The 26,540-nt window shown below is 38.5% G+C and overlaps 2 protein-coding genes and 1 long non-coding RNA gene across 14 annotated transcripts in view; 2 read left to right on the top strand and 1 right to left on the bottom strand.

Annotated features, from left to right (window-relative positions):
* Window positions 1-7,826, top strand: part of LOC111247455 (proclotting enzyme-like) — a 74,217-nt gene extending 66,391 nt beyond the window's left edge. Inside the window, exons 2-8 of one of the 5 annotated variants that reach the window (XM_086982779.1) lie at window positions 3,073-3,321; window positions 4,202-4,400; window positions 5,508-5,703; window positions 6,062-6,131; window positions 6,417-6,562; window positions 7,027-7,251; window positions 7,580-7,821. In XM_086982779.1, coding sequence (XP_086838905.1) covers window positions 3,073-3,321; window positions 4,202-4,400; window positions 5,508-5,703; window positions 6,062-6,131; window positions 6,417-6,562; window positions 7,027-7,251; window positions 7,580-7,597 — 1,103 coding nt within the window. In that variant the 3' untranslated portion in view covers window positions 7,598-7,821. The other 4 variants (XM_086982778.1, XM_022798370.2, XM_086982780.1 and 1 more) reach the window with 4 other exon arrangements.
* A 6,365-nt stretch (window positions 7,827-14,191) lies between these two features.
* On the bottom strand, window positions 14,192-24,460 carry Exo70 (exocyst complex component 7). Of its 7 annotated transcripts, none has more exons than XM_022799416.2 (16): window positions 24,157-24,459; window positions 21,677-22,049; window positions 21,270-21,450; window positions 20,921-21,055; window positions 20,636-20,755; window positions 20,289-20,469; window positions 19,710-19,875; window positions 18,695-18,926; window positions 18,472-18,580; window positions 17,756-17,946; window positions 16,818-16,988; window positions 15,765-15,920; window positions 15,337-15,513; window positions 15,018-15,145; window positions 14,800-14,886; window positions 14,192-14,548 (listed from the first exon to the last, which is right to left on the bottom strand). In XM_022799416.2, exons 2-16 carry the CDS (start codon window positions 21,799-21,801, stop codon window positions 14,431-14,433), a joined length of 2,277 nt encoding a protein of 758 aa, XP_022655151.1. In that variant the 5' UTR covers window positions 21,802-22,049; window positions 24,157-24,459; the 3' UTR covers window positions 14,192-14,430. The 7 variants fall into 7 exon arrangements, 6 of the variants coding, with proteins under 6 accessions (XP_022655151.1, XP_086838903.1, XP_022655150.1 ...); XM_086982777.1 differs by having other exon boundaries at window positions 21,677-22,036; XM_022799415.2 differs by having other exon boundaries at window positions 21,677-21,930.
* A 30-nt stretch (window positions 24,461-24,490) lies between these two features.
* On the top strand, window positions 24,491-25,663 carry LOC111247185 (uncharacterized). 2 transcript variants are annotated; one of them, XR_002671994.2, is made up of 2 exons: window positions 24,491-25,143; window positions 25,408-25,663. It is a non-coding gene; the product is annotated as an uncharacterized LOC111247185 (long non-coding RNA). The 2 variants fall into 2 exon arrangements; XR_015323178.1 differs by having other exon boundaries at window positions 24,491-25,181.
* Window positions 25,664-26,540: the final 877 nt, after the last annotated feature.

Here is a 26,540-nt window from a genome sequence, read left to right as displayed (position 1 = left end):
GGTGAGGGACGAACGTGGCAAAAAAAAACCCAGCCCCACCTAATTGCACAGCAACAATACGATAAATAGGTATACATGCAACAACGCCGCATACTTGTTACAAATCTAAAGCGGCGATTTGTTTCGATTCGACTTTAGGTGCACAAGCAATAGCGCAAATATAACATGGCTCTAGATACATTGTTTCTTTTAGCTTCACAATCACACTTACCGTGTACATATATTTGGGAATATCTATCTTTATTATTTCAAGTACTCCCTATCGTATGCATATTGTTAAATATTTATTGAAAAAAAAAACACGAAGTCGATGTGTTCATCACTTGCGACAAGAGGTCAAGAACTTAGAAATTCCAGATAGTCATTCAATTGACACTAAACTTACTTTTAACACTTTAGCATTATCCAATTAAGTAGTTCATTATAAATTGCAAACAGATTTGAACAGACGCAGAAGCTGTATATTTGTCCAGACGAACCTAAAATGCTGCTCTTCTATATCTTGCAACAACTTCTCCATGTATATGCACTGTATGTTGTGCGCGTGTAGCAAATGAAGCCCCGTTTGTCGGATTGATGGGAATGGTAAGTATATTGCGTCCCTGAAAACTTCTTAAAATCCTATAGAATATGGCCAGTGCATAAATCAACTGTATAAATATTCTTTACCGCCTGATGAACCACAAGACCTGGCCAGTTGCTCGGCATTGCTGTTAAAATGCATTTGAAAAACTTATTCATATAACATATTCATGTTAAATAACATGGAATATAAAGTGGGTCTAGTCTGACATGGAACCAATTCAATAGAAGTCTGCTCTTCGAGATATACCACACTTTGCAATAACACAAGCGTGCAACTTTTGTTTAGTTTTTTTCTTAAATTATTTAGTTAACCTGATACAAGGGCATCCTAAGACTGTTTTTGGATGGCTTTCACACTGCGGCATAACCACGAATCATTACGTACTTATTCGAGGTCTGTTAAACAGTTTCTAGTTCTAGTTAAAGTCCCTTTCATAGGATAGTGTTTTTCTGATAGAAGTTAGAAAATGTATTGATAACTACTCATTATACAGTTAGTTTTTTTGACAAGTCGATGGTGTTTCGTTTAAGTTCTGGGCTCAACTAATACAGTAGTAGCATATTATTATTATTTTGTAAATTGTTGTCCTGCTTGCTAATACGAGTACACTATGCCTTAATATAATGCCTGGTTCAATAAAAATATGCCTGCTTTAATTTGAAAATGGTAGTCGCGCCAAAAGTATTAAAACAGCTAATTGATCGCGATAATTTGTGCTACTCGGCCTCGTGAGCTTTAACTTCTTTTTTTTTTTTTTTTTTTTCTAGAAACGAGGCCTAGAACGAGTCTTATTCTACAGATTTCTTCGTTTTAGTTTAGAACATGTCTACAGAAGTTGCTATTTTTTCGAAGTTATTCAGTACATTTCTATTCACCATAGACATCTCCCTGCGATGGCACATCCGATGCTAAGTTAAACTGGAGTTGCTTCTTGTCTTCCATGTTTCATACCATTTACTGGTGAAATCTTTCTAGAATATATATAATATAGGAAAAAATTAACATCACAAATTTTTTGGTAAAAAATGCTTTACATTTTAGTCAGTTTTTATTATAAGTGCCTCGCATATATACTTGAATGCATATAATAATAGAGTGTAATTAACATTTCTTAATGAAAATACTGACGAATGCTGGAAATAACAGTCCGAACTGATCAGACGTATTGTTAATAGTGTAAGGTAATTGGTTATACAAAGACCATCGTAATTTACTAACTTGTTTATGTTCGATATATATGTGCTTTCGATGTTACATATAGCTTGCTAAAAACATAATAAAGCTGCACTTGAACGCCCCAACCTGCAGCTTAGAGCGATAACACAGCTTCGAAACGACCCGCTTTACACGCAGGCAGACACAGATCTAGCGCTAGCTAGAAACCTGCAACGTTTCTTAAAGGAAAATACTAGCGTCACTGTCCAATCACATCGGACTCGCTAGTAGCTTCCATTGACGTTTTTTGATAACTGAGCCTGGACAATTATCACAATAAGGTGATCCCAAGTGCTTAGCCCCCCCGCATCCCCTTTGCCCGAACTTGTACGACGGAGGTCTCGCAAGCTCTGCATTGTAGCGAACTGGATAGCCGTTCGATTCCTGGCAGCTGGTCTGCCACTTACCAGCAGCTCTGGAGCGGCTTGCGCTACACTGACATACGTCGACGTTTACTGCTGTGCTAAAGACATAGTCTGCAGCTTCGTTTACGCTTGTTTAACTAGTAAACTTAAACAATGAGTGAACGAACGAACGAACGCGCCGGCGGCCAGGCTGATTGCCCTCTGACTAGAAATTACACTCAGACAAGCAATAGCAATTCCGATAAACACATTTGGTGACAGTTACACGCACAGACATATGTCTAGCTTTAGTACAATATCGCGGGTTTAATCCCGCACCTGTTTAGCTTTGTATGTATGTTTTTAGGACAACGAACCGGTTTTGTGATTGATATATTGTATATCGGCCAAATCGGCAACACTTCACTTCATGAACTCGTTCGAAGTACGTGAAGAGAGACTAACAACGAGACTCGTCGTTGTCGGTCGCATGATTACTTTGTTTGCTCATAAGATGGAGGCATCGAGCCCAGATTTTAGTCTCAATAGTGCCAAAAAATCACGATTTACGTACTTCTGGTAGCGTTAATGACAACACTGTGTTTAATGACAACTTGATAACAACTTTATCAGCAGTTCACTATGAGCGGAAAATTTCTCACAGGCATCCTGCTCAAATTAAACCACAGAAATGTTCTAACTATCTAGATTAGATTTTAGTTATTTTAATAGAGATTATGATGTATGTATGGATGTTTCGCAATCAGGTTATAAGGGATAAAATTTATTCGAATACACAGATATAAAAGTATGTCACTTTTGTAAAAAAGCACCGTAAACGTTTTTGAACTTATTTGCCTATGTGTTCGAGTTAATTTGGTAATCCGAGATATTACATTTCTATTTGTTCAAAATCTCCGCTAATAGGAGAAGCTGAAACGAGAAGTTATTCTGTTGGCTCGGTGTGTATCACGAGCAATGGCAATGTCGGGGGCTGCTTTTCGACTTGCGATGATGCCGAAGAGCTCGACGGATATTTATCAGTTCAACAATCCGACAGAAAACGCGCCCGTAAATGTCATCATCGGCAGATCTGTTGTCCACTTCCCTTAGCTCGTTTCGAAAACAGACTTGATCATTTGGATTCAGTAGATCCGACACAGCTGAACGAAGCAGGTGAGCATATAGCATGCTGTACGCTAACGTACCGAATTGTTTTACGTGGTTTTGTTTCTATGTGCATCTTTGGTAGAAAAAAAACCATCGGTCACAGATGACTTTGAATGACACGGCGGTCTTAAATTTGCCAAATCTCTTTTTAAGCCATACTGCCTCGGTCGCGGTCTGAACACGGCGGCAGACTTTTCGCCATGAATCTTTCTATTCGAGCCCGGCTGGCAACAAAAGATACGCCGAATTCGATTGCGTTCATTTTTTAGGTTGATATCGTTCGCATGTTGTCACTGTTAAATGTGAGGGTAAAGCATTGTTTCGAACCGGACGCTCTTTTATGTTCCCGGAGTATCACCCCGTTTAATTCAAACGTTAGCGTACCTACTGTGAAATATAGGTGGTTATACCTTCCGAAAAATTTCAGCATGGCCAACAGAACAACAAAGAAGTTCGTATTCGAAGAACCATACGCGCTTTGAAATAAGGAGTAGGAGTTTGTTAGGGTTAGTATTGGAATCTTTCAAGTTGCGGACAAGTTGCGTCGATACAAGAAGGTTTCTATGCTAAATATACTATTTAAAAAATTCAGTTATTTATTTCCAAAAAATGGCGATAGTTTTTCGGTTACGAGACCTATACAGTCGGATTAATTATTATTGATTCGCTGAGGAATTCACAGCGCTATCGGAGCTTCGGTAGCGCTCAAAACGACTAGCATACGGGAGTTCAAGGGAAAATAATCGATTTATCAAAAAATCAATGGCAGCCTGTTCGATCGTGTAGGCTATGATGAATAACTAAAATTAAATTCTACAGGTTTTTAGTAAACTAAATATTGGCCCTATAGTGTATGACTATAGTGAATAAATCCTGTTTGTTTTAGATTGCGGTCGAGAATTTAGCCGTAGGTTCCGCATTATCAACGGGGTACAGGCTGTTGAAGGAGCGCATCCCTGGCTCGTAGCGATCTTCTCCAACAACTACTTTGTATGCGGAGGAGCTCTCATAACCAACCGCTACGTTCTCACAGCGGCTCACTGTTTTAACCCTGAGAGTCAGAAATTTCCGCTAAATTTACGAAGGTAAACTTGCTTTATTTTACGTTTATCGAAGGCAAGAGAAGTTTTTTGCGTGCTTCATTCCATATTGGTACATAAACAGTCATTTCCACATAATCGACAACGCGATACACCGAGTCAGATTAGCCATGATATGTTAATAAATTTATTCCCTAATGACCGTAGATTATTCCAGAACGTTAGCGTTTCATACAAGCGAGCTAAAATATAATTATATTATTTATAATCCAGGATTGTTTTTTCAACAATAAACTACCTGCAAAAATGTTTCAAGCCTTAAGTTACGGAATCGTCGTGAACTTCGTTTCATGGATTTATTATGATTCCAAAATAATTCGAGGAGGGCTAAATGGGGCTTGTGATATAAAACTTTGATTAAGAACTTAAGTCCCCAGCTTTTTCAAACAAGTCTATCAATAATTCGGTCCATTCGTGCAATCCCTAAAGATTTGACGGATTGTCAACTTGGGAAATTTTTCACGCATATATTTAGAAAATATATATCTGCCCAAAATTTGAGTCACTTATTTTCTATTGAGTTGGGATCTTGAGCTCTTATTTAACAACTATATATATCGCCGCTTCTTTTCTATTTATTATTATATTTTCACACCTTAGAAAGAAATTGCATATCCCACACTGTATGAGGATTTAAAATTTTTCTAATCCAATTTGAAGGGCATAATAACGACAACCCAATGTTATGTAAGCGCTGCTTAGTCAACCAACCCGGTCCAATAGATTGGTCTTGAAAGAAGATTTCCTATCGCAGTAGGAAACTTATTTTTACCGTGTAAGCCTGGCTACATTTGAGTTTGCAAATATCTTCAATATAGATCACAATGTCTTATTAAATAACACTTTTTTGTATACACGATACGAACGATGTTTTAATCGATCATCTCTAAACTAAGCACGACACTATTTAGTAAAATATTTAGTAAAAATAGTAAAATTATTATATATACATGTACATAAAATATATATAAAACCGTTGATCGCCGTGTTAGTCTGTATCTTGCTGGCGACACTTTTCTGAATTCTACCGGCTACATGCTACAGTTTGATTGACTACTTATCTTCGTTTTTGATTGCGGGTGTACGTGGCAGCTTCTTCGCGATAGGCGGCACGAACGCCCTTACAGATGAAGCAAAACGAATTACAAGACGCCTCTGTCGTGTTGCCATTCACAAGAATTATAAACCCGAAAACTTCTATAACGATATAGCCATTGCAGAACTCAACGAACCCGTTGACGTAAGTGGAAAATGGGTCAGAACAATTTGCCTCCCGCCAGTTACAGATGTGAGTATATTATCTAAACCACCTTATGTTCAAGTCGTGACGTTAAGTTCTGTGCTTCTATTATATATATATAATAGAAGCACGAAAGGCTGCACTCATGATAAACTTCTTAGTGATATATATAAGCAGAAGGTGTGTGTTCACCTAATGAGCACATCTGTTGACCGTACAAGGTCCTTCATTCAGAGACATGATTATTAACAGAACCCAGTTTAAAATTAAAATATCTAAGTTATAGACTCTAGTAAAATTAAAATGCTTTCTCAGTTAAGCAATATATATATATATATATATATACAATAGGAGTAAGAAACTATATATATGTAGTTTCTTATTTCTATCGTTTAATACATTTCAGAGAGCAGAGGATATTAACAACAAAAAATTCACTATCGCCGGTTGGGGATCCACACAACGTGATATCACAAGTAAGGCTAACAGCCAAACGTAGTGGTTTTGTATCACTTAAAATCAGCCATATTGAAGTAAATGTGTTAAACTACTGTATTGCAACTATGTCCTGAAATTTAATGAGGAGATAAGTGACTGTCGCTGCATCATGGCTTAGAAAGCGTGGAAAGTAATATTAAGTATAGTAAAAGCAGATTCTGAGTCAAATAGCAGAACAGGCCATAGACTACTCTGACTATCACAGTATCCGTCAAGTACTAAGCTTATCCGTGTGTGTATTTATGCTTTGTTTCTTTCTTTAGATCTAACTATGCAGTTACTTGAAATCCGAGTTACTGGTGGCAGTAACAGCGCCTGTAAGGACCAGTTTAAGGATTACATACTAATTAATACAAACATTCAAATGTGCGCAGGAGATATCGAGAAGAACGTAAAGGACGCTTGCCAGGTACTACTCGTATTATACACAATTACACATAAATCTATGACACGGCTGTGTGACCGCCTTCCTGCTGAGGTCAAGGAATTGACCGTGATCTGTATAAGATCGTGACTCAAATTTTTAGCAACGATCCTTCGTTTTTGCCTTTCCCGCGGCGCATCTAAGCTTTTCGCTCACGACTAGTGTAGCCGAAACCTGTTTTCGAACGATAAACTCATACATATTACTATTTGGTGTTGTATGTACAGATGTCTTCTAAGGCGGGAGTTCGACCTCACATTACAGCTGTTGTGCGTTAAAGGTGCTAGATAATCAGGAGATAATATTAAAGAATTAGATGTACGTACTTGTACAACGAAGTCACAAGACACTACCTAATTGACAGATGAGACGTGCAAACCCAAGATACAGAAATTCATTTTGGGCTTGCACATATATACGTGTGACGCTGCAATGTAATCGTTATCTAGGGTGATTCTGGAGGTCCTCTAATTCGACTTGCACAAGACGGCCGTTACCGGGTTGAAGGCGTCACCTCGTTCGGAGTCGGCTGCGCCGTGAAGGGAATGCCGTTCGGCGGCTATGCGCGAGTCTCAGTTTATTCATCATGGATCGAGAAAATTATAAACTCGATGAAAACTTCGGCGAAGACATGCGATTACACTCTTTCTAGCCATGGCTCTGAGCAGAACAAGGTATCGAACGTGACTTTCAAATAATTCTGAATTCGGTATTAATCACTTATGATATTTGCTTTTTTTGACATATAACTTTTTGTGACAGGCAAAAAGTGGACGTATAAGATCCTAATTGAAACTAACTTGAACTTATTTAGATGACAAACTCTTAGTGTTGTTATTCTCTCGGACTAGTGAAGCACACCTCACTGAACATGACTTACGCAAATAAATTAATTTTTTAATAAAACCATATTGCTTGTATTAAGAAACAGGCTTGGCTCATAGATATTACGATTCGAATAACTAACAAAAACCAAATAACATAAGCAGCTATTTAAATCAGGTAATTACTACTCCGTAATTAATGGCCAATCAATGCTTTCATCGCCGGTATTCAACACACCAATCTCTGTCCTTGAAGTATTTGCGCCATTTACGTGCTATGCTTTCGCTCGAGACTTCTTTGCCTCATGTCTTCACAAATAACTAATAAAGATCTGCAGCGCTGCGGACTTCGACGAACAAAAACTTAATCACTGAGTGTTGATTTTTGCGATTAAAGAAGCTGTTCTTTTTGAACTTGTCTTCTGGAATAAACTCATCTTCTGCTCAAATTTCGAGAGTATTTATTATTAGCCAAATTGTCTGCTAGTGACGCGTAGTTCAAAACTTACTCGACTTCAACATCCACCATAGTAGGTTAATAAATAATTTTGTTCCGTTATATATGTAGCGTTTGTCGATCGGAAAATAACTTCTGGCATCAATGTATAGTAAGTCTCTTTTATAAAAGTACTCGCGTTTTGAGGGTGTTCCGTTAGTCCTCCATTAATAATCCGGATGTAATTGATTCTATTCGAGTCGACCAACAGTTGTCAAATTAAAATGAACATATAGATAATTAGATTGTGTCGTAAATAAGGATTATATATTGGGTATATGTATGTATATATAGATATATATCCTTGAAGTTACACCTCAGGGACGGTAACCGTTCTCACAAAACTCATGCGAGTGGCTGAACTAAGTGATCTTAATCGTGATTATATAAAAATCAATTCAAATCACTAATATTCAAGAGATGCTCAAGCCCTGTGTATTGTGTAAATGAATAGACTTATTGAATAGTGCACAGTTAATGTCATTCAAACCTTTTTACTTATATCTATATATATATAACTGTATAGTATATCTTGTGTGGGTCATGGGCTAACGATAAGACGAATAGGAATTGGTCCAGTTGTAAATGTCGATGGCCTGGGCACCAACGGCGCTCGCTGGTTCGAGATAAAAGTCCGGAGCAGTGACATAACAGCTACGGAACCCTTCCCTTTCCTTGCTTCATTGAAGTAAGAACTGATATATCAATTATGTAACAACACTTCCTTGCTAGACTGTATTTAGCGATAAATGATTGCACGTTTTTAACTATATTTGTAATAGATTATCACGACCGCTCGACTAGAAACTGTACTGCGAACAGTCAACCTGGTTTCCTTTTTGCTAAAAATTCTTTATGAGAAAGTTCTTCACGAGACTCCCCGGTGACCCCGGTTCCGGCTAAAGTAATTCAACTGCCTTTCATCGTAGGCAGTGATGTTCGCAGAGCTATCCGATCACGTCCCACCGAGGAATACTAATTTTCATAGTGTTTGCGGGTAGCTAGTGAAGTAGCGACCCGTGGTCTCTTCTAGATATAGATTCGGCAGTTCTAGTCATCATGACAATAGTTATTATTTCCGTTAACCAGATAATGAGGATATTGGTAGAAACAGTTATAGTCATTGATAGACTAGTTTCAGAAGTACTTACATAGACCATATAACATGTTCACTAATTTTTAGCATTATCAAACGGTCGAACCAGTCGAAAGTTCAATGTTAAATCGGTTAGCTGCAACCCAGCGGCTTCAGACGAAACGAAGTTCTAATTGCGATAAACGCACGAGCACAGACATTACTAAACACGATTTATAAACACTTATGCACTTTATGCAATACAATTTAAAAAAATAACTACGTCTTAAGGAGGCAATTCTTTCGCGGGTCTTTTACTGAACTATACAGCTGTTACGCTTGTAGTGTAATGTTGGCTTTTCGGCTTCACGTGATGTTTATATTTTCGTGGTTGCAAACTAGTGTTCTAACTATTACTCCATGTTAAGACGTCGAACTCGATCAGCAAATCTTCATTGGATAATTCTAGCCGGATTGGCCTATAAAGCGAACTGTATGTTCTGGAAACCATGCTTTATTTGTAAGACCAAGAAATATTTATCAGCCGCCTTCGTCGTATTGATTCAGGTGAGACAAAAACACACACAGATTCGACAAATTATCTTTGGATTAAATTGAATTTTTAGCACTTTCATAACACTCGGCTATGCGAAACGTTTGTGAATGACTTACATTACGTACTGCTAAAAAAATTCTTCACAAGAATGATAAATCTAAACTGGTGTGCTGACTTGGCCTGAACGGCGGTATCCTCAACATTTCCTTACGAATGCAGGAAGTCAATGCGCCCCGTCCTGCAGCGTACTAAACTGCCATTCTTAAATTCAGCTCGATTCGTACATGAGATGAAAATTTTTTACAGGAGCACTTAGCATTCGAACGACAGCACACTAGACAAATTCTGACACACTGAAAAGCAGGTTTCTTTTATATTTGAATATATATATCGGTGTACTGCTTCAGTCTTGTCTTAGGCTTATAACAAAGCTAAGATGCTGTCTATTAGTAATTAAGCAATGTCTGCGCAATAGAGCGATCGACATGTTTGATACTAAACGATATAGTATCAGTGTCTTTGCTGTGAAGTGTAAACCGATTAGGCCTCACGCAAACCAAAGTTCGAAGAGATGCCTAACGGCAGTACGGAACGTAACACTCGAAACCTTTACCTAGGTTTAGCTAAAGTGCTAAAGGTAGCCGCTAGAATGGGGTGAGTCACAAAAATTATTTTGAAACGATACACATTTACGTCAGAACGTTCCAAGTGCAACTAATGCCGCGAAGCGAGCGGTGATGTTACATAAAAGAGATCTCATATTTGCAGCCTTTTCACTGGGAAGTACTAACAATTGGATGTTTGGGCGTCTCCTTAGCGAAGGCAAGACTGTTTGAAAAAGATTTTCATAGTTAAATGAAACTCTTCATACGATATTTGTGTCGTAGTATATCCGAATTTCGTCGGTAATCTGTGTAGCCATTGTTTCACAAATTCACCACAGCACCCGGGTTGCCTTTAAAAGAAAGAGCCTGTGACAAGACAATGTAGCTGAAGGTTGCGACTTCTGTCGAAGATAGTATCTGATTGTACGGAACAAACGCTATAGACTATCATACATCTGTCTGTGTTCTCGTTAACCTTCTATCTGTTTCTTGTTGAAGACTCCATTAACTTGCATTTACTAGCAGCGTATGCATGATAATGAATGTAATACAAATAATCTGCAGGGAATATCGTGCTATGCGGAACCTGGACTTGAATTTTATGCGACTAAAGCTGTTCAGGAAAACCGTTCGATGCGGTATTTCAGATACGTTATTAACTTCGTGTTATCTAATTACTCAAAATTCATAATTATGTCCTGATGCATAAGCGCAAAGGTAAGTGGCTACGACTAAGTCTAAACACATTTCATTGACCTAGATCGTCATAGCTCTGTATGACGACTAGAGCTCAGCACTTGAGAAACGTGAATATATAAAAGATTAACTTCTGAAGTTGAAGTGCGTTAGAGAAATCAAATGGCAACTTAGGACAAAAGGAGGCACTGTTTGCCTTGCGCTCTGCGGCCCTTTCATTTTGTGAATTTCAACTGAATCTATTTTGCAATATTCGACAACACGGTCTTATGTTTCCGGTCTATATTTTCCAACGTCAGTTTACGTTATTTATTTAACCACAGTAATCATTTTTATCTACGCGATAAGTTAATGCAAACTTTCTGCCTAAATTCACTTGAGTAAGTTCATAGTTTTGGCAATCGTTTGCAAAGGTAAAATAGCGTAAAATGGTGAAACATGACTCGATGTGACGAACACGGTTTAATATTTGACAGTTTCCGTTATATGAATAAACATGCTTTTTTTGTTAAAAATAGTTGGGTCAAACGTCATTTTTATCACCGCTATCAATGCTTACTCTTAGAATCATTTGACAATTGATGTAATTGAGCGGCCACGACCTAGAAGTATCGAGTTATGCCTATTCTAAAATCCGAAAATATACTTAGCTTTTGAGGACAACTTCATGCCGGAAGATGGACAGTAGAATCACCATTTGAATTAGCTTTAGATGCTACGATATTAACGCTGCAGGTTGCCATTGGCATTTTCTCCATATAGGCCAGATGCAGATGATATTTTCAAAATTGCTTTTTTATCGAAGATTTGCCCGCAATGGTGCAGGATGGATGCAATGAACGATGGATGTGCAGGAGTGCGCAATGGATCCGATCCCGATAGATCAAACAAGGCACCCTTGAAAGGTTTTCCAGATGTGCCTGGTCCGTTGGTTATAACGTAACTTAACGTAAGTTATAGAAACCACGGATCAAGCCAAGTTACGTTAACTTGTACTCAATGCACACTCAGGGCACAGAAGAGAAAGCCACATACTGTTTTTGTCTGTAAATTACACTGGCACGGTGAGCATACTATACGTCAAGCAGTTCCGACACTTCGTATCCATTTTATATTTACGAGGTTAACTATCATTAGGAGGTTAACTATCATTAGGAGGAGTCGAAGGCAAAAATGGCCTGTGTACCAAGGACTATCGTTGAGGAAAACACTCTCGTAGTATCGTATCGGAAGCACTGCTCGCATCGTTAAATTTACAATTTTTTTTTCTACCGTATGTCACGATTGTGCCATACATATTTGTGTTAAAAAGAAGGTAGCTACTTTTAAGGATATATATTCACGTTAGTGATATCATTTGCCACCCATAAGGTTGTCATTTACTTAATCAACTGAAAAGGACCGCCAAAGGGGATATTTAGCTTTTAAAAAAATAGGGACAGTTAGCCTAGTGTTTTTTTAGCTGTATTAGTATCAATTTAAAAATAACCGACTGTTGGCACGGGAATATGGATGTGCTTTGACAAAATTGTTTAGGTATGCGCCGCCAGAATCTTGTCAAATGTGTGCAATTTTCATTTAAATAATAGATTTGCTCTGAATTAATGACAAAAATTTTAGTAGATGTATTCAGTTTTTTGGTAATCTGGAGAATTAGTTTTACTACTGGTATTAGTAATAAAACAATTACTAATAACATTAACAAGTAACAAACATCCGCGAAGCTCACAGGGAGTAATGGTTTTTTGTATATTAATCCGATAAAGTGAATACTTTTTAAAAGTCACCGGTGATTCAGTACGAGTAGTGATGATACGTATAGTTAGCACAGAGTATAGTGAAAAAGAACTACAAAGCTGTAAATTGACCGAGTAACGTACCACGAGTGCAACAGCTAAAGTCAAGGTATTATATGTTTCAATGATGCACAATAAGAAATTAACGAAGGTATTAAACCGTAGTTATTTGTCCTATTTTTCGGCAAGAATAAATCTTAACTTAACACTCAGGGTCATTCGATTAAGTTATAAAACAATAAGTTAATAAACCACGTGTGTCAGCAGCGTCCGGGATAAATCACTGGAAGTTCTTAAACATAAAAAAAGTATTCAGTTTATTTGACTGATATGAAAAAAGAACTGCTATTCCCTGTAAGTCTCCCCAATGTTGTTATTTTATTAGTACTACTAGTTTCAAAATTAGCTTTTAGTCTAAAAAAAGCACTTCTGCAAACGCATTAATTTGCTGATTATAGCAGTTGACAAGAGCAGTGAGTGGCAGATTTGTTTGAGACAGAATCACCAATTCTGACATCTTGAAAACGAAAATGAATATTCTACATTCATTTTGTAAATGAGGAAAAATTTGCGCGAGGTATACAGACTATTGACAGAAACAACTCGGATTGACTTCCATTGTCCACAGCGTGGCTCTAAGGTCATTGGTCCCAATGGTTTGCGCCCTACGAAACTGTCTCTTCGATAGCCACCTCCCTCACATATCGAAAGTTTGTAGTAAAGAACTTATAATAGCAGCGTGTTATATATTCTAGAAGAAGAGCTTCAATAAGAACAGCAATCTTTTCAAGTTTCCTTAGCGCCGCGATGATTGCATAGTATATGAAAGCTCAAGCTTGCGGGTCAACCTGTCAGTACCTCAGCGAAAAGTCTAGTGAGTTTGAAGCAAAATGACATTATTGTGCCATTTGCATACGTGATCATTTCAGAAATGCTATCCGCCTTATTTTTCAGCAGAAAAAAATTTACCAAGCGACGAACACCCAACACACGAATGCCCAAGCACCGATACCTGAGGTATTATAAAGTTGAACTTTCCTTATGCGGATCCAATACGACCAGCCTTGACGGCCGGACTTCTGGCGGTAAAATATGTCTTATAGCAACCAATCATAAATTTTGCATAACTCGGAAATCCAACAAGAAGCGCAAACAATTTTCGCAACATCCATTATAGCAATACGGCAAGACAGTTGGTGATTCCATACCGTACCTGTCGTCGCTTCCTAAAGGTGTGCCAGAGCAAGTGCCATTGCTAGTAACTTTTCTAGCATAAATATAAGTTTGCAAAACAACCTAGTAAACATTGCATATGATAGGCAAAAGAAATTAACTGTACTCTCTTCAGTCCACATAGACCACGCCACTGGCCTTCCGGCCCATTAGGAAGGACGCCTTCAAATCACAAATTGGTTAAAAGATTCAACTACTAAACAATTAATGGCAGATCTAAGTAATACTGAGCAACAAAATTTATTTAATTCGGAAATACGTGGAAATAATTTTAATTCATGTTGATAAATAGAAATGTTCGATTACATATTGTATACTGAACACCCATGCTCATTATGTCGCATGAAAATAAATTTACTTTATTAAATAAAGATGAAAATATAAAACTGCAGATCTAAATTAGAGCATCACAAAATAATTACCGGAATACATTATATGTATACACAAATATACTTGACTAAGAACACCACACACTGACGCTCCCTTGTGGCCTACTTTTGTCTTTGTTTCAGGACCCCGTCATCTAAAAGAATCTGTTCGGCTGGCCATGAAAGACTTTAAAACAAAATCTTTTATGCCGAAGTGTCAAAGAACATGTTGATCATATCAGAGATGTCTATTGGCGTGTACTTGATGTACTTATCTCTATTTTTGGTGAACGGTACATCACTATAGGTGTTGTAGAAAAGTCTGCAAATTTCACACAGACACGAATACAGGTACGGACAAACTGTTCGATTAGCCAGTTACCACTGCTCTATTTGAAATTAATACCGACTGAAATTCGATTCGATTTCCATTTTAAAATGCGGGAAGTCATAAAAGACCGACACATCACAAAGGCTTCACTTACCAATTATCTTATGAAACCTTATTTAATATCGCAAGAGGACAAATCTGCTTAATTCCACATGACCATAAGACTTAACACTGTCGCATACCTGTATTTGGGTACGATGAACTCTGCATTGTCCCTTTTGATCGTCTCTCGCAGTTCAGCGTCATGAACCGCGTACTGTTTTTGAGTTCTGAAATCCGAGTCAGACAAATAACTGTCGATCAATGTTAAATAATACGATATTCCTCACGCTTTTATAAATTACTGAGATTTATTAAAATTGGGAAATTGAAATTAAGCGTTGTTTTTTGTTAGTATTACCTGAGTATCTCATCCATAGCTTTGTTAAAGCCGGCAAATTTCTCCTTAATAATCTGGCGATCTTTTTCTTTCATTTTTTGTGAATCGGTCGGACTGCGAGGAGAGGCCACTGTAAGACTTCGGTCCAACTGAAAACATGTCGCATATATTTCCACTGATGTCTTGTAAAACACATCATCAATTACATTGAAAGGTACTGCGCCCTTGCGACGGACTAACGTGTGTTTTCGCACGAACGGACAACCGAACGCAAAATATTTATTGATGACAAAAACAGTTGTGCATGGCTAATATTATAAACCTAAAATAATGGACTTACGTCAACGATATAGTGCAAAACATGGCTCCAGCTTTGTGAATACTTCCTCTTCTCTTCACGAAGGTTTTCAAGGTAGTGATCGCCCATTGATGGATAGAATTCCTGAACTACCTCTAGTAAACCACTTCGCTGCAGTGACTGATATACATAATGCAAATTGTTGAGTCGAAAGATGGCCTGTATTACCCGCAATAGTCAAACAAATGATACTGATTAAAATGACTGCAGTTGAGACTTCTAGTTTGCAAGTGGTCGATATATATAATATTCTAAATCATGTTACTACGGCTGAATAAAATAAGTAATATCTATACTGACAAGCTGCTGTCGTGCTAAAAAAATCAGCTGTCATTGTTGAAGTCTCCATTAATCGCGCATTAAAGCGAGGCATGTTTTCCTCATAAGGTCAGGGAAATGAAAAGACCTACCTGAAGGTATTCGTCGGTATAGTTTTCGGCCTTGTTATTAATGTTAAGGCTGAGAGCAGACAAAACCATATGGACATATTGCGACAAAGTACATCGATTACGGTCCTCTGCCTTTGATAATTTGGTTAAATCCGGCACGACAAGGACATTGCCCACCTGGAAAACGCGAAGTCCATGTACGATACTGTGATTATTATGACACCGACCCACGTAAGTTGGAATGCTTCAACAAATAGTCGCTCTAAGAAACTGAAGGGCAATCTGAAGCAGTCGCTCCGTTAAGGGAGTGGACACACGAAGATCAAGAATGCTTTTAAAGGATAAAGATACCAAACCTTGACAAGAAACAGTTAAGAAATTCAAAAAGGTAGCAAGGCCTTCAAGCTTGGAGACAGAAATTTCCAATGAAAGCTGTTTGAAGTAATTGGAACTCCTAGCTTTAAAAATACACTGTAGACCCTGGAGCACCCAGATAGCTGTAGATAGATAATTTACTTTACTGAATGATGCTCAGATGAATAATTGTAAATATAGGACCAGAAGCAATCAAACGCGGTCGATTGAGGCCACTCAAGTCATGTGGCAAACAGAGCTCAGCGATATTTTATTGCCATAAGCAAAAACACGGTATCAGGCGGGAAGGGTAAGGGTGATTTTCTTTTTTGAAAACTAATTCACATACTGTTTAGAACGAAAAAAAGTAACACGAGGTATTCACGAAACAAAATCCTACGGCCTAACCGAGTGTTTTTTTCAAATGAAAAATCTACTGAGGTAGATTATTAGGCTTTTTTAAGACCTTAGCCAAGTCATTTTATAAATACTCGAGTTAGAATAACCCTAGTAGGATAGATCTCCTTTCAGAAGTAACGTGTAGCCGCAAAGTACTATGACGAACAAAAGTTCAGGTTGTTCAAGCGGCGATCACAATTGGACGGATGAGAAATTGACGAACAAGTCACATTTGTGTCATCAGGCATGCGTTCGGGCTCCAGTACAAGACCAAAAAGGAGAATAGCAGATACGAAACCCGCCGTAAACACTCTCTATTACCCGTGCGAAGATAAAGTCAGCTTTCTCTGGTGATAGCACCTTCGATTGTTTGTTCACTGTCGGCAATGTCTTGCGACCTGACTTTATGCGTTTAGACTTTACGACAGCACTGTTCCGTATTGGAGAGATATCCGCGGCACTGGGCACGAAAGATAGGGGATTCCAGCAAAACTGTGCAAAAAGGCAAGTATTGTTCAATAAGCAACAGTCTAATATAGGTTTCTCTCCAGATCGATCTTCTCATCATTCCAATTGAGGTAACACTGGGTTCTACTACTAAGATACTGTTTTATGAGAAGATTTCATAAAGATTTTGGCTTCCTAACACAACTGCATATCGCACGACCTGCGAGAAGGGTATGTATTTTTAAGAATTTAATTATAAGAATATAATTAAATATACATTGTAATCGTATGGTAAGTTTTCTAACACGTTTATTTATGAATGAAGTCCACTTAATGGAAATATTTATGCAAAACGGGCGTACATCGTTTTCTGTACTTTTACCAAGACCGCCTATACAGTACGGCCAATAGCTGTTCATTGAGAAAAAACAGTACGGGTTTAAAAGTTTATTGCACTATAAAGCCTCTATTCATCAATGTTTAATAAGCTCAACACTTCATCTCAACACTTAAGGACCGACCGGCTAACTCTATCACGAACAATGATTTTCTCCAACGCATACAAATGATAGAAATCATCATAACCGAAATCCAGATCCACGAAAAGAGGACGATTTCATTATTTATTTGAGCAAAGTCCGCTTCCGTATCACTCCGCTACTCTTAGGAAGGAAAAATACTAACAATATGGTCCAATAGTAGCCTGTTACATTGAACTCTACTCTAATAAATAGGAAACAATTATTTTCGGTCTTGCTTAACACATTCTCGAATAAAATATGGGGGTATTCAATTTTATACTGGGAACTAACCATATCGACGAATGAGAGTAATCTTTCAAGCATCATCATGACATTCGAGGTAAGCTCGTGGACAGTTCCATCGGGTGGCATCTTTACGACGAGATCGTTTTTCACTGATTCAACGAACTCGTTCAAACTCTTGTTTAGTGTTGCCTGCATCCGTACAGACGCCTTGCACAGCTGATCTTTCTGCGTACAACCTATAGATAATAATAATCGTATAAAACACACATAATTGATGATAGTCGTATAGTATGACATCGTATAGTATAATGAAAAAAGTATTACTGCTAAAATAAAGCTGAAAGTTGACCGACCATACAACGAATGCGACAGTTAGAGTCACGATATTATGTGTTTCACTAATGAAAAATAAGAAATGAGTAAACATACTAAACCATTTTTCGGCAAGAATAGCTCTTAACGTAGCAATCAGCGTCATTCTAACAAGTTAGTGAGGCCAATTACGCATATCAACACTGTTCATGCTGAAGTGCTGGTGACTCTAGGAAAAGTATTCAGTTTATTCGAAAAAAAATGGTTACTCCTTGTAAGCCTCACAGATAGTGTTGAATGAAATATAGATACATTGTCGCAAGGGTAACAAGCTCTGCTCGAACTCAATTGTGTGGTGATCTAAGTGTAACAAACGACGTGATGGTGTTTCCTGCGCAAACATGCTACGGTAGATTTTCGAATATTTGAAGAGCACGAACAAAACGTACCTTCCATAAGTTGTTCATACTCTGGCCGGATCTGTGTAAGATGTTGCAGAGCTGGAAAAAGACTCAAAACTATTTGAAATTCATGTCGAGTCGCGCTTTCTTTTACCACCTGTAATGTCATAAAGTGTATTTGATTTACGTCATAGAAAAATCCCTGGCAGCATATGTTTTATGTACCGCACATTCTATTATAAAATACACATAATAGAAAGTTCACACATACTTTATCCAAATTTTCCCCTTCCATCATAACGGCTGCAACAGCTGCTTGCACGACGTGTTCGAAAACCGCTTTATCGGCTGAGGTTAAATTCGCAGCCTCATTTTGATTGAGAATAGCAGGTCGTCTTTCAGGTAGAACCGCTTTTAGGAGTGCTGCTTCAGACTGCATAAGTTTCAGTAGAGCGCTTACGGAAGTCAGGAAGCCCTCGACCTCGACATCCTCACGATTTTCCCTGTTATTTTAAAAACCCATGTATTATAGTCGGCATACAAACTGAACATATTACAAATACTCATCTTACCGATTAAACCAAACTATATTCAAAGTTACTTAAAATAATTAAAAGTCCTTGAATCAACCTCGTTGTACATATATGTAAATATATGTATATATATAGGCATGCTTCAGCCATATCGGGTAACTTGGGTAATTTTAACGTTGACGCTGAGCTTTTAACGCAATACCGGCAGCTTAAGAAATTACCTTCAGATCAATGAGCATGCCGCCGAACATTCCCAGTGCGTCTAATTAACTTCAGCTTCAACAGTGACCAAACTTTTCATATAATTTCGCTTTTTATCTAGCAGCAACTAGTTATACAATAATTTATCTATGACTCTGCTCCATATACGATTAGAATATAATCATTTTATAACAACGCGCACGCCTTTATTTAACTATCTGCGATCTAGATATTGAAAGTCTTTAAAATGGCTTTATGGTTTACTGAATCTAGTTTGTTGACCATAGCTGATTCATTATATAATCTACAATAGCTTAACGTTCTCAGCACCTTATAATTGACTATCTAACCATTGAATTACCTATCACCATTAAATATTCCATCAAATGGTTAGTTCCCAGCAGAAAACGAAGTGTCCCTATGCCCAGTTCTGTACCTATATCACAATGTGTTCCTAAGCTCAGCAGGCAAATACGTTGCCCACCAGGCTCTCACGGGGACAACCGTTGAATCCTACAAGTCACTATAGAATCCTCGCTACAATATATTTACCTCGAAAAAATGTAGCGGGAAGCTGTCTGTGCATCGGCCGAGGGCCTCTTGAACCCGGCATTCTTCAGAAGTGCATCGAGCGTCCTCCGGCCCTTACTCCGACCCCCGCCGCCCTCTTTGACAAGAGTTCCACTGCGACGATGCGGGAGCGGGCTTAAGGACACACCTAGAACAACAATGAACATGTTTTTTAAAACTTGAGTATTTTGCACTAATTTAGAGTACGTTTCAGTTTGCTTATGTAACTGATTATCTCTACCTGGCTGCTAAGTGTGACTTATTTTATGCCACTTGAATGTTGTTTTTTTCCATTTTTGGATGCTTAATTTTTTCGAGTTACACAAGTTGTTACACAAGTTACACAGCACAACTAAAAAATTTCTTGCAATGTGCCAGATTCATTGTAAATAGTAACTTAATTACTTAAATTTACGTCCACCCCTAAAGACTCGGACTTTTTTGTGACACACGTCTTCGAGGCCGCTTCACCAAAGTCACACTTGAGTTAGAATTGATTAAAATTAAGTAGAAAGAAAAAAATAGTTTTACGCATGAGAACTACGATTACGATGTACAAACCGATTATCGCAAGATGGGAATTACTGCAGTTGCTTCCACTAGCTGTTTTCTGAAATTCTCGAAGGTTTGCCATACATTGAAGAAGCACGCGACTTCGGACCGTGCCATATTTTTCCATCACGCGAGTTTCAAGTCCACATCGCGAAAGGTAAGAGGCCATCTCTCGAAGCTCGTCTTGAACCTACAATTGAATGATACATATCTTTATATAGGTGAAAATTTTAGGTGTATAATTACTCCCTTAGGATCTTCGAGAGTTTTTGCACACGCTAACAGTGTATTTAGCTTTGAATATTTGATTGAAAAACCCGAAGAAGCTAGCATGTTTTCGGTCGAGGTGGCCTGACCTCTTTAGGGATTTGATCCAGACTTCGAGTTGAGTCGATGCTTCGCAATTCCTCGTCGATTTCGATCATTTCGAGAATGGCTGAGGCTGTCAGTGGTCTTGAATGCGAATTTAGCTGATCCTGGACCAAAAAAATAAAAGCAATAAAGCCTTAATTATCTTTATTATTATTATCATGCGCCAATATGGTATACTAGCTTCAGAAACATATGCTAAATAGAAATTGGGATACGTGAAATGTTGAACACAAGTAAAGCTTAGCTCCACTTGTCAATAGTTGACTCACTTCAAAGTGCTGAAGCAGCAGACTCTGTCCTTGCTGAATGAGGTTTTTGAGTGCTGGAACCTCGGCATTTAAGGGTGAGCTTTTCTCAAAAAATTCTAGCGCGCGACGTAATTCCTCTATGGTTTCCATATAGTCCTGCGAATAAAACAGAACATTACCAATGAAGGGCAATCGTATGCCCTGACGTCACAGTGTGATATACACCAATTACATACTGATCTTTGTTCGAGAATCGACGTCGGAACACTTCTGTAATTATAACAGGCCACTATTGATATGACCTAATTTTCTTTCATCAGGCCCTAAAGTTGCGTTTGTGTCCAGTTTATACTACTGTATTTGAGCTTACTTTGATGTTGTTCTGCTGCGCAGGTCCTCGCGCCACTATGCCGCGAAGTCTTTCAGCGACATTATACATTGGTATGACAGCGTCGAGCTTCTTCAGTACGAGATTGATGTTTTCCTGGCGCTTCTGCAATGAACCAGTTTGCTTGTGCACCGGCGTTATGGTCTTCTCTAACCGTTCCAATCTGTAATATTATAATAATTTACTGTGGTAATCTGAATTCGGTGTTTTGTGTGCGATAGAATGATTATTAATGACTGTTATATGGAGAATCTAAAAGCCCAAAAGAACATCTACTTCTTTTTTGTACAACAAAACTACTCTTTAAATACACGCAAATTTAGTCAGCACATAGCCCCATAGACCAAAGCAATATATATCAGGTAAAATGAATGTTTGATATCACCTACCGGTCATCGAACGAGTTGAGTATTCCACATATATTATTCGTAAGATCGGTGGAACGGTGTAGTAGACCACGCAATTCGGCCATGTTTCGTTCCTCTAAACGTAGCTTCACGTCCACAGAATGCATCTTTGCGGCACGAAAGTTTCCTCTTGTTTCGTTGTAATTACTAAAGTAGACACATTCTGCGCCACTTATTCACTTAATCTTCGTCAACATTTACTTGTAATAGACGCAAGGGCCAATCGAAGCCAAGACCTTCGAACCATAACCACGTTCATTATCGGTTATCATTGATTTTATGCGGTCTGAGTTCGACATTGGATCCTCGAAGACACGATAGCCCTCATTTAACAAATAAGTCCTATAAATAAAGCCTATAGTCATACGTGATTAGATATAAAAAAAAAAACCTAAAAAAATACGACATCGTGCACTATGGCTTCCAGGCGTAGGCTCTTTTATTTTCAATTGCTGATGCCCCATACTTTCAGTTGCATCCACCCACTATAAACCTGTCTACGATGATTACAGAAGGTCCATTTTTCATCACGAGTAACAAGCTGGTAAAAGAATGTGTCATTGTTGTAACATGATAGCAAAGAGAAGCAAACATCTTTATATCTCGGTTCTTAATAATAATAAAAACAAGACAAATGGTAGCAGCCATTTGTCTAATTTTTTTTTCCTTTATCAATTTGACCGAAGTAAACAAACACGTAATTTTTACACACATCACACCTTGGCACCAATAGCAAAGTACTTTAGGACAGGTTGCCTTCCACCACAGCTCGCAATTCAACCCAACAATTCTTTATTCACCTTTGCAGGGAATCTTTTACGGAACCTATGTTTGAGTTAAAAAAAACACCTACCAACGGCCCTCTGTTTTCCGAATAGTAGTAGAGCCTTTATAAAATATAAGGGTTGTACAGAAGGCTATTTCCGCACCTGTAATTTGAAGAAAGAACTTACATTCGGAAACCACTTGAACTTTATGATCTTTCGTGGGACACTGCAACTTGTCTGACCAATTGAGGACATTCTAGTAATCAGTCTCAGATCCCACAAGGTACGAGTGCACCTCGAGTGCAAAGGATTTCCCAAAATGTCCCACCACTATATAGTGTTAGACAGCTCGAATGCTGTTCTCATCTGGAAAAGACTAGCTTCTCCCGCTTGCTGCAATTTCTCGAATCTTTCATAGTCTTCCGCCACCGTCGAAACGTCAGACGGGTTCCTCAGTTAACGACAGTGGCACCCATAGAAATGATATCGATTAGTAGATTAGTTTCTAGGCTCCTAATTTTTCTGGAGTAGCTTGTTTTTCAGGCCGTGAACCTGAACAATTGAAGTCGAACAAATTTTGCACAGAAGCTTTGTCTACAGTGAAAGAAATTATATGCGTATGCTGAAATGACTAACAATGGCAGCTTTAATATGTGATTTTAAGTCAGACCCACAATCCTGCTTTTTGAAACATTTACTAGTGCATACAGCTAATTCAAAACAATGTAGTGGCTAATGCTTAGCTTTGCGGTAAACCCTTCGGGTGATGGGCGAACTGTTTCGACCATGGAGCCGACAGTTCACAGCCGTCTGCCTTACGCGACTATGTGGAGCAATTTGCCGTCCAGATTCAGATATGGAAAACTTCACAATGCGAAAACAAAATCCTATGAATGCTGTCAGATATGCTTACCTCTTCTGAAACCCCAAAAATAATTCTAGTCGCTTATTTATACATTTTCTCTACACAAAAATATTAATGTCGAACACGCAGTCAGTTTTTTGATCGTATAGGCAACTGATGGTAATAAACCCAGATAGAATGTAAAGACAGTAGCAAACACTGAACAGGTTGAAAATGGGCGAGTTAAGGTGCAGACCGAACGACAAGGTACAATAAATTAATAAGCAGCAAAGTTCGAAGGTTGCCGAAATGACTCCACCTGACCAACCCAGAAAATTTGTAGTTCATTTCAAATACCTATCTTTACCTCTTACTTATCGTGAGTTGGAAAAAGTAAACTATTCGGATGTATTAATTAATCTAAATTATTAGTTATTCTTATACTTGAAAATTGGTCATTGTTCTAAATATGCTCTCTAAGAAAAAGTTTTATGATAGTGAAAATGCAATTCAAAGCCATTTCGAAAAAAAAAACCAAAGTAATTTTAGTTGAGTGCAAAAATCGAATTTCCCGATTGCTATCTCTTTAGTTAACGTTGATACAGTGTGTACACAATTATACTGGCCCAAGTCTACTTTGGACGGATTTAAATATTATCGCTTGCTTTATTTAAAAATCACTCGTAATGTATGCGTAAATAACGGCAGTTTATTCGAATCACTAATACTATACCCTTTCATAATAACTGGTAGTTTTAAGCGACTGCGGCGTACGTAGAACTTTATAAGGTTATAATGTTTTACAGTTTTTGTGTTTTAATGTTTGTTATTAATTAGTATCTCGCACTTACATTAATCTCTTTATGTGCAGTAGCATTAACTTGAGTACCGGAACAAACTGAAATATGGAACAATCAGCTGTTTGAATCTTGCCCTTCGATTGAACGATTACTTGATCTCTGCAATTTCCGCAAAATACTCTACACACAGACACTTAACCAACTTGGCCGTGCTAAGTAAATTCTATGTTCGTACAGGTGTTGAAAAGCAATCTAAATAAATTCAGTTATGAAACCAACTGAAAACAATAATGTGACATTAAATGAGAAGCTCGTCTTATCATCAGTGTGTTGTTCTGCACTTTCCTTAAAACGCGGAAACAGGAACGTTCTTAATACACGGAACTTAAATGGTGGGGCTCAGAGTAGGCTTCCAGTCGGCAAAACTTAATGCACATATATCATGATTGTGTTGATATATTGTTTGTGCTGTTATAGTCAGGCTATGCACTTATAACACGCATAGAATGAACACATTAGGAATAAATTACACCTTCACGATATACTGCTGCAAAACTACTGTCGTTAATATCATTCTTACATTAAACAACGTTCTTAATTTTACGCGTATCGTGTCGGCATTTGTTGCATGGCGAAAACTGAGTGGGGATCCCTTAGCGATTACAGATATTAACTTTGTAGCGGATAAATATCCTTGAAATCTTACCCATAGACCCTTAATACTACACCAGATAGTATTATAGACAGAACAGACACCCTCCGTTTAGTCTTTGTTAACCCGGGAACCTTCCCGATAGCTTAAAGATAAAAGTCTCAGTTTAGATTTCCGTTTATAGCTAAGTAGATCCACGCCAGCCTAGAGAATAGCACAAAATTCTGTCTGCACATGCAAACAGCAAGAAACATCGAAAACGGATGCACTTTGATGTCGGATTTACCTTTTACAGTTGGTGCCAACTTATATTACTACAGCTGAGGCGGCATAACAAGTAATAAAAGCATTGAATATTTGAGATTCACGCCTAGTACCGCTGTCAGGTATGCCATCAGACGCTTAGCTTCTAGCATGAAATGAGGTACGTTTACGCCCAAATTCAATTCAAGGCCACCATGTCTCAGGCAAACACATTACTCACTAGGCCATCACCAACTGGTGATAGTAGCACAGCTTTTTTGTATCTACGCTCTGGGACCTATTTTTTTAACTATGTATGGTTTTAGTTTAAATATGTGAATAAATACATATCTACGATCATACAAATGCGAAGCCAGCGGCGGTAAATAATTGCTCGTTTCCCCTAGCCAACAATGAAGATAATTCAATCCACATCATTCTAATGGCCTCGGTGGGATGGCTGGCGATACGGCCGAGGTCATTAAAAAGTACATCGAACGGCTGACTCATTTGAAGTCGTTCCGGATTGAATCCGACGAGAGGAGTTCCAAGCCGATGAAGACGAGGGGCTCCTACAAGAATGGACATGGTCACCGAGCTAGGTCATGAGGCAAGCGCATAGACGTTTGCAAGGAATAGCCCAGGTTTAACTGGATTTCAAGGTCAGTGTAAAAGCTAAGTGCGAGCTAAGCTTCAAAGCGAGGCTGTATGAGCGTTTCTACTTAGAGGAGACTGATTCGCCTGAGCAATTAGTTCGTCCCTATAGGATAGCTGACGAGACGTTCATTGAGTTCGTGAGTGTCAAGAGGTTCTTAGCGAAATAAGCTAGTTGTAAAACTCGAGTTAATGATTTTTTTAGGAAAAACGGCAAGATCAGCACCTTTTGCTAATGTCCCTACCGCCACGAGGATAACTTCCTATACTGAGTTAGTCCAAGTAGTGCGAGAGCATATATTAGAAAAGTATGGGACTCGTTGACCAGAGCAAATAAAAATGCGTAGCGAAATCCGTCAGCCTATCGGCTGACGGATTTCGCTACGCATCAAGCAGCAAGCCATTGGTGGATATTAGTAATTAATGTACGACAAAAAGGTTGAAGACGGCTTCTTATTTAAGCAAAGCACCCTCTATCGCTTCAATACAAAAAAGAACGATTCTCACTTTTGCGAGTGGCTGAAGCCTTGGAGTGCCCTCAGTATGATTCAAGCGCATGAGAAGTAAATGCCTGGTAGCATGCTTTTTTCCAAGCTGACGATTAGGGCGCGTGAGTAAGCACGTGGCTGAGAGGTGTGTAAATTTGTGGATTTGTTTCTACTGACGACAACGGGTTTACTGATTCGCCACTGGAAGGTGAGCAGTCTTAACCCAATTGAACAGGGCGAGCAGGCCCTATCACCGAGTGCCCCCATGAGAAGAGCATGCACGCCAGGATGACGGAAGACTTCGCTGTGCAGACCTACCAGATGAACTCGTAAGGGATACCCCCGACGGCGTTAGTCTAATAATTGTGCCACCAGTGAGTGGGCATTAAGGACAACAA

Source organism: Varroa destructor, unplaced genomic scaffold (genome assembly GCF_002443255.2).
Source record: "Varroa destructor unplaced genomic scaffold, Vdes_3.0 BEIS01000003.1, whole genome shotgun sequence".
Taxonomy (NCBI): Eukaryota; Metazoa; Arthropoda; class Arachnida; order Mesostigmata; family Varroidae; genus Varroa; species Varroa destructor.
Note: the sequence above shows the minus strand (reverse complement) of the source record. Positions and strands in the feature narration are given on the sequence as shown.

What these genes read in the sequence shown, in the direction of transcription:
- Exo70 (XM_022799414.2), bottom strand. Translation starts at nt 24,182, where the DNA reads ATGCTACTGCACATAAAGAGATTAAT. An exon ending in GCTATGGATGAGATACTCAG is followed by an intron (nt 14,887 to 15,017) that starts GTAATACTAACA and finishes CTCGGATTTCAG; the next exon opens with AACTCAAAAACAGTACGCGG. An exon ending in TTCATCGTACCCAAATACAG is followed by an intron (nt 14,549 to 14,799) that starts GTATGCGACAGT and finishes TGAAATTTGCAG; the next exon opens with ACTTTTCTACAACACCTATA.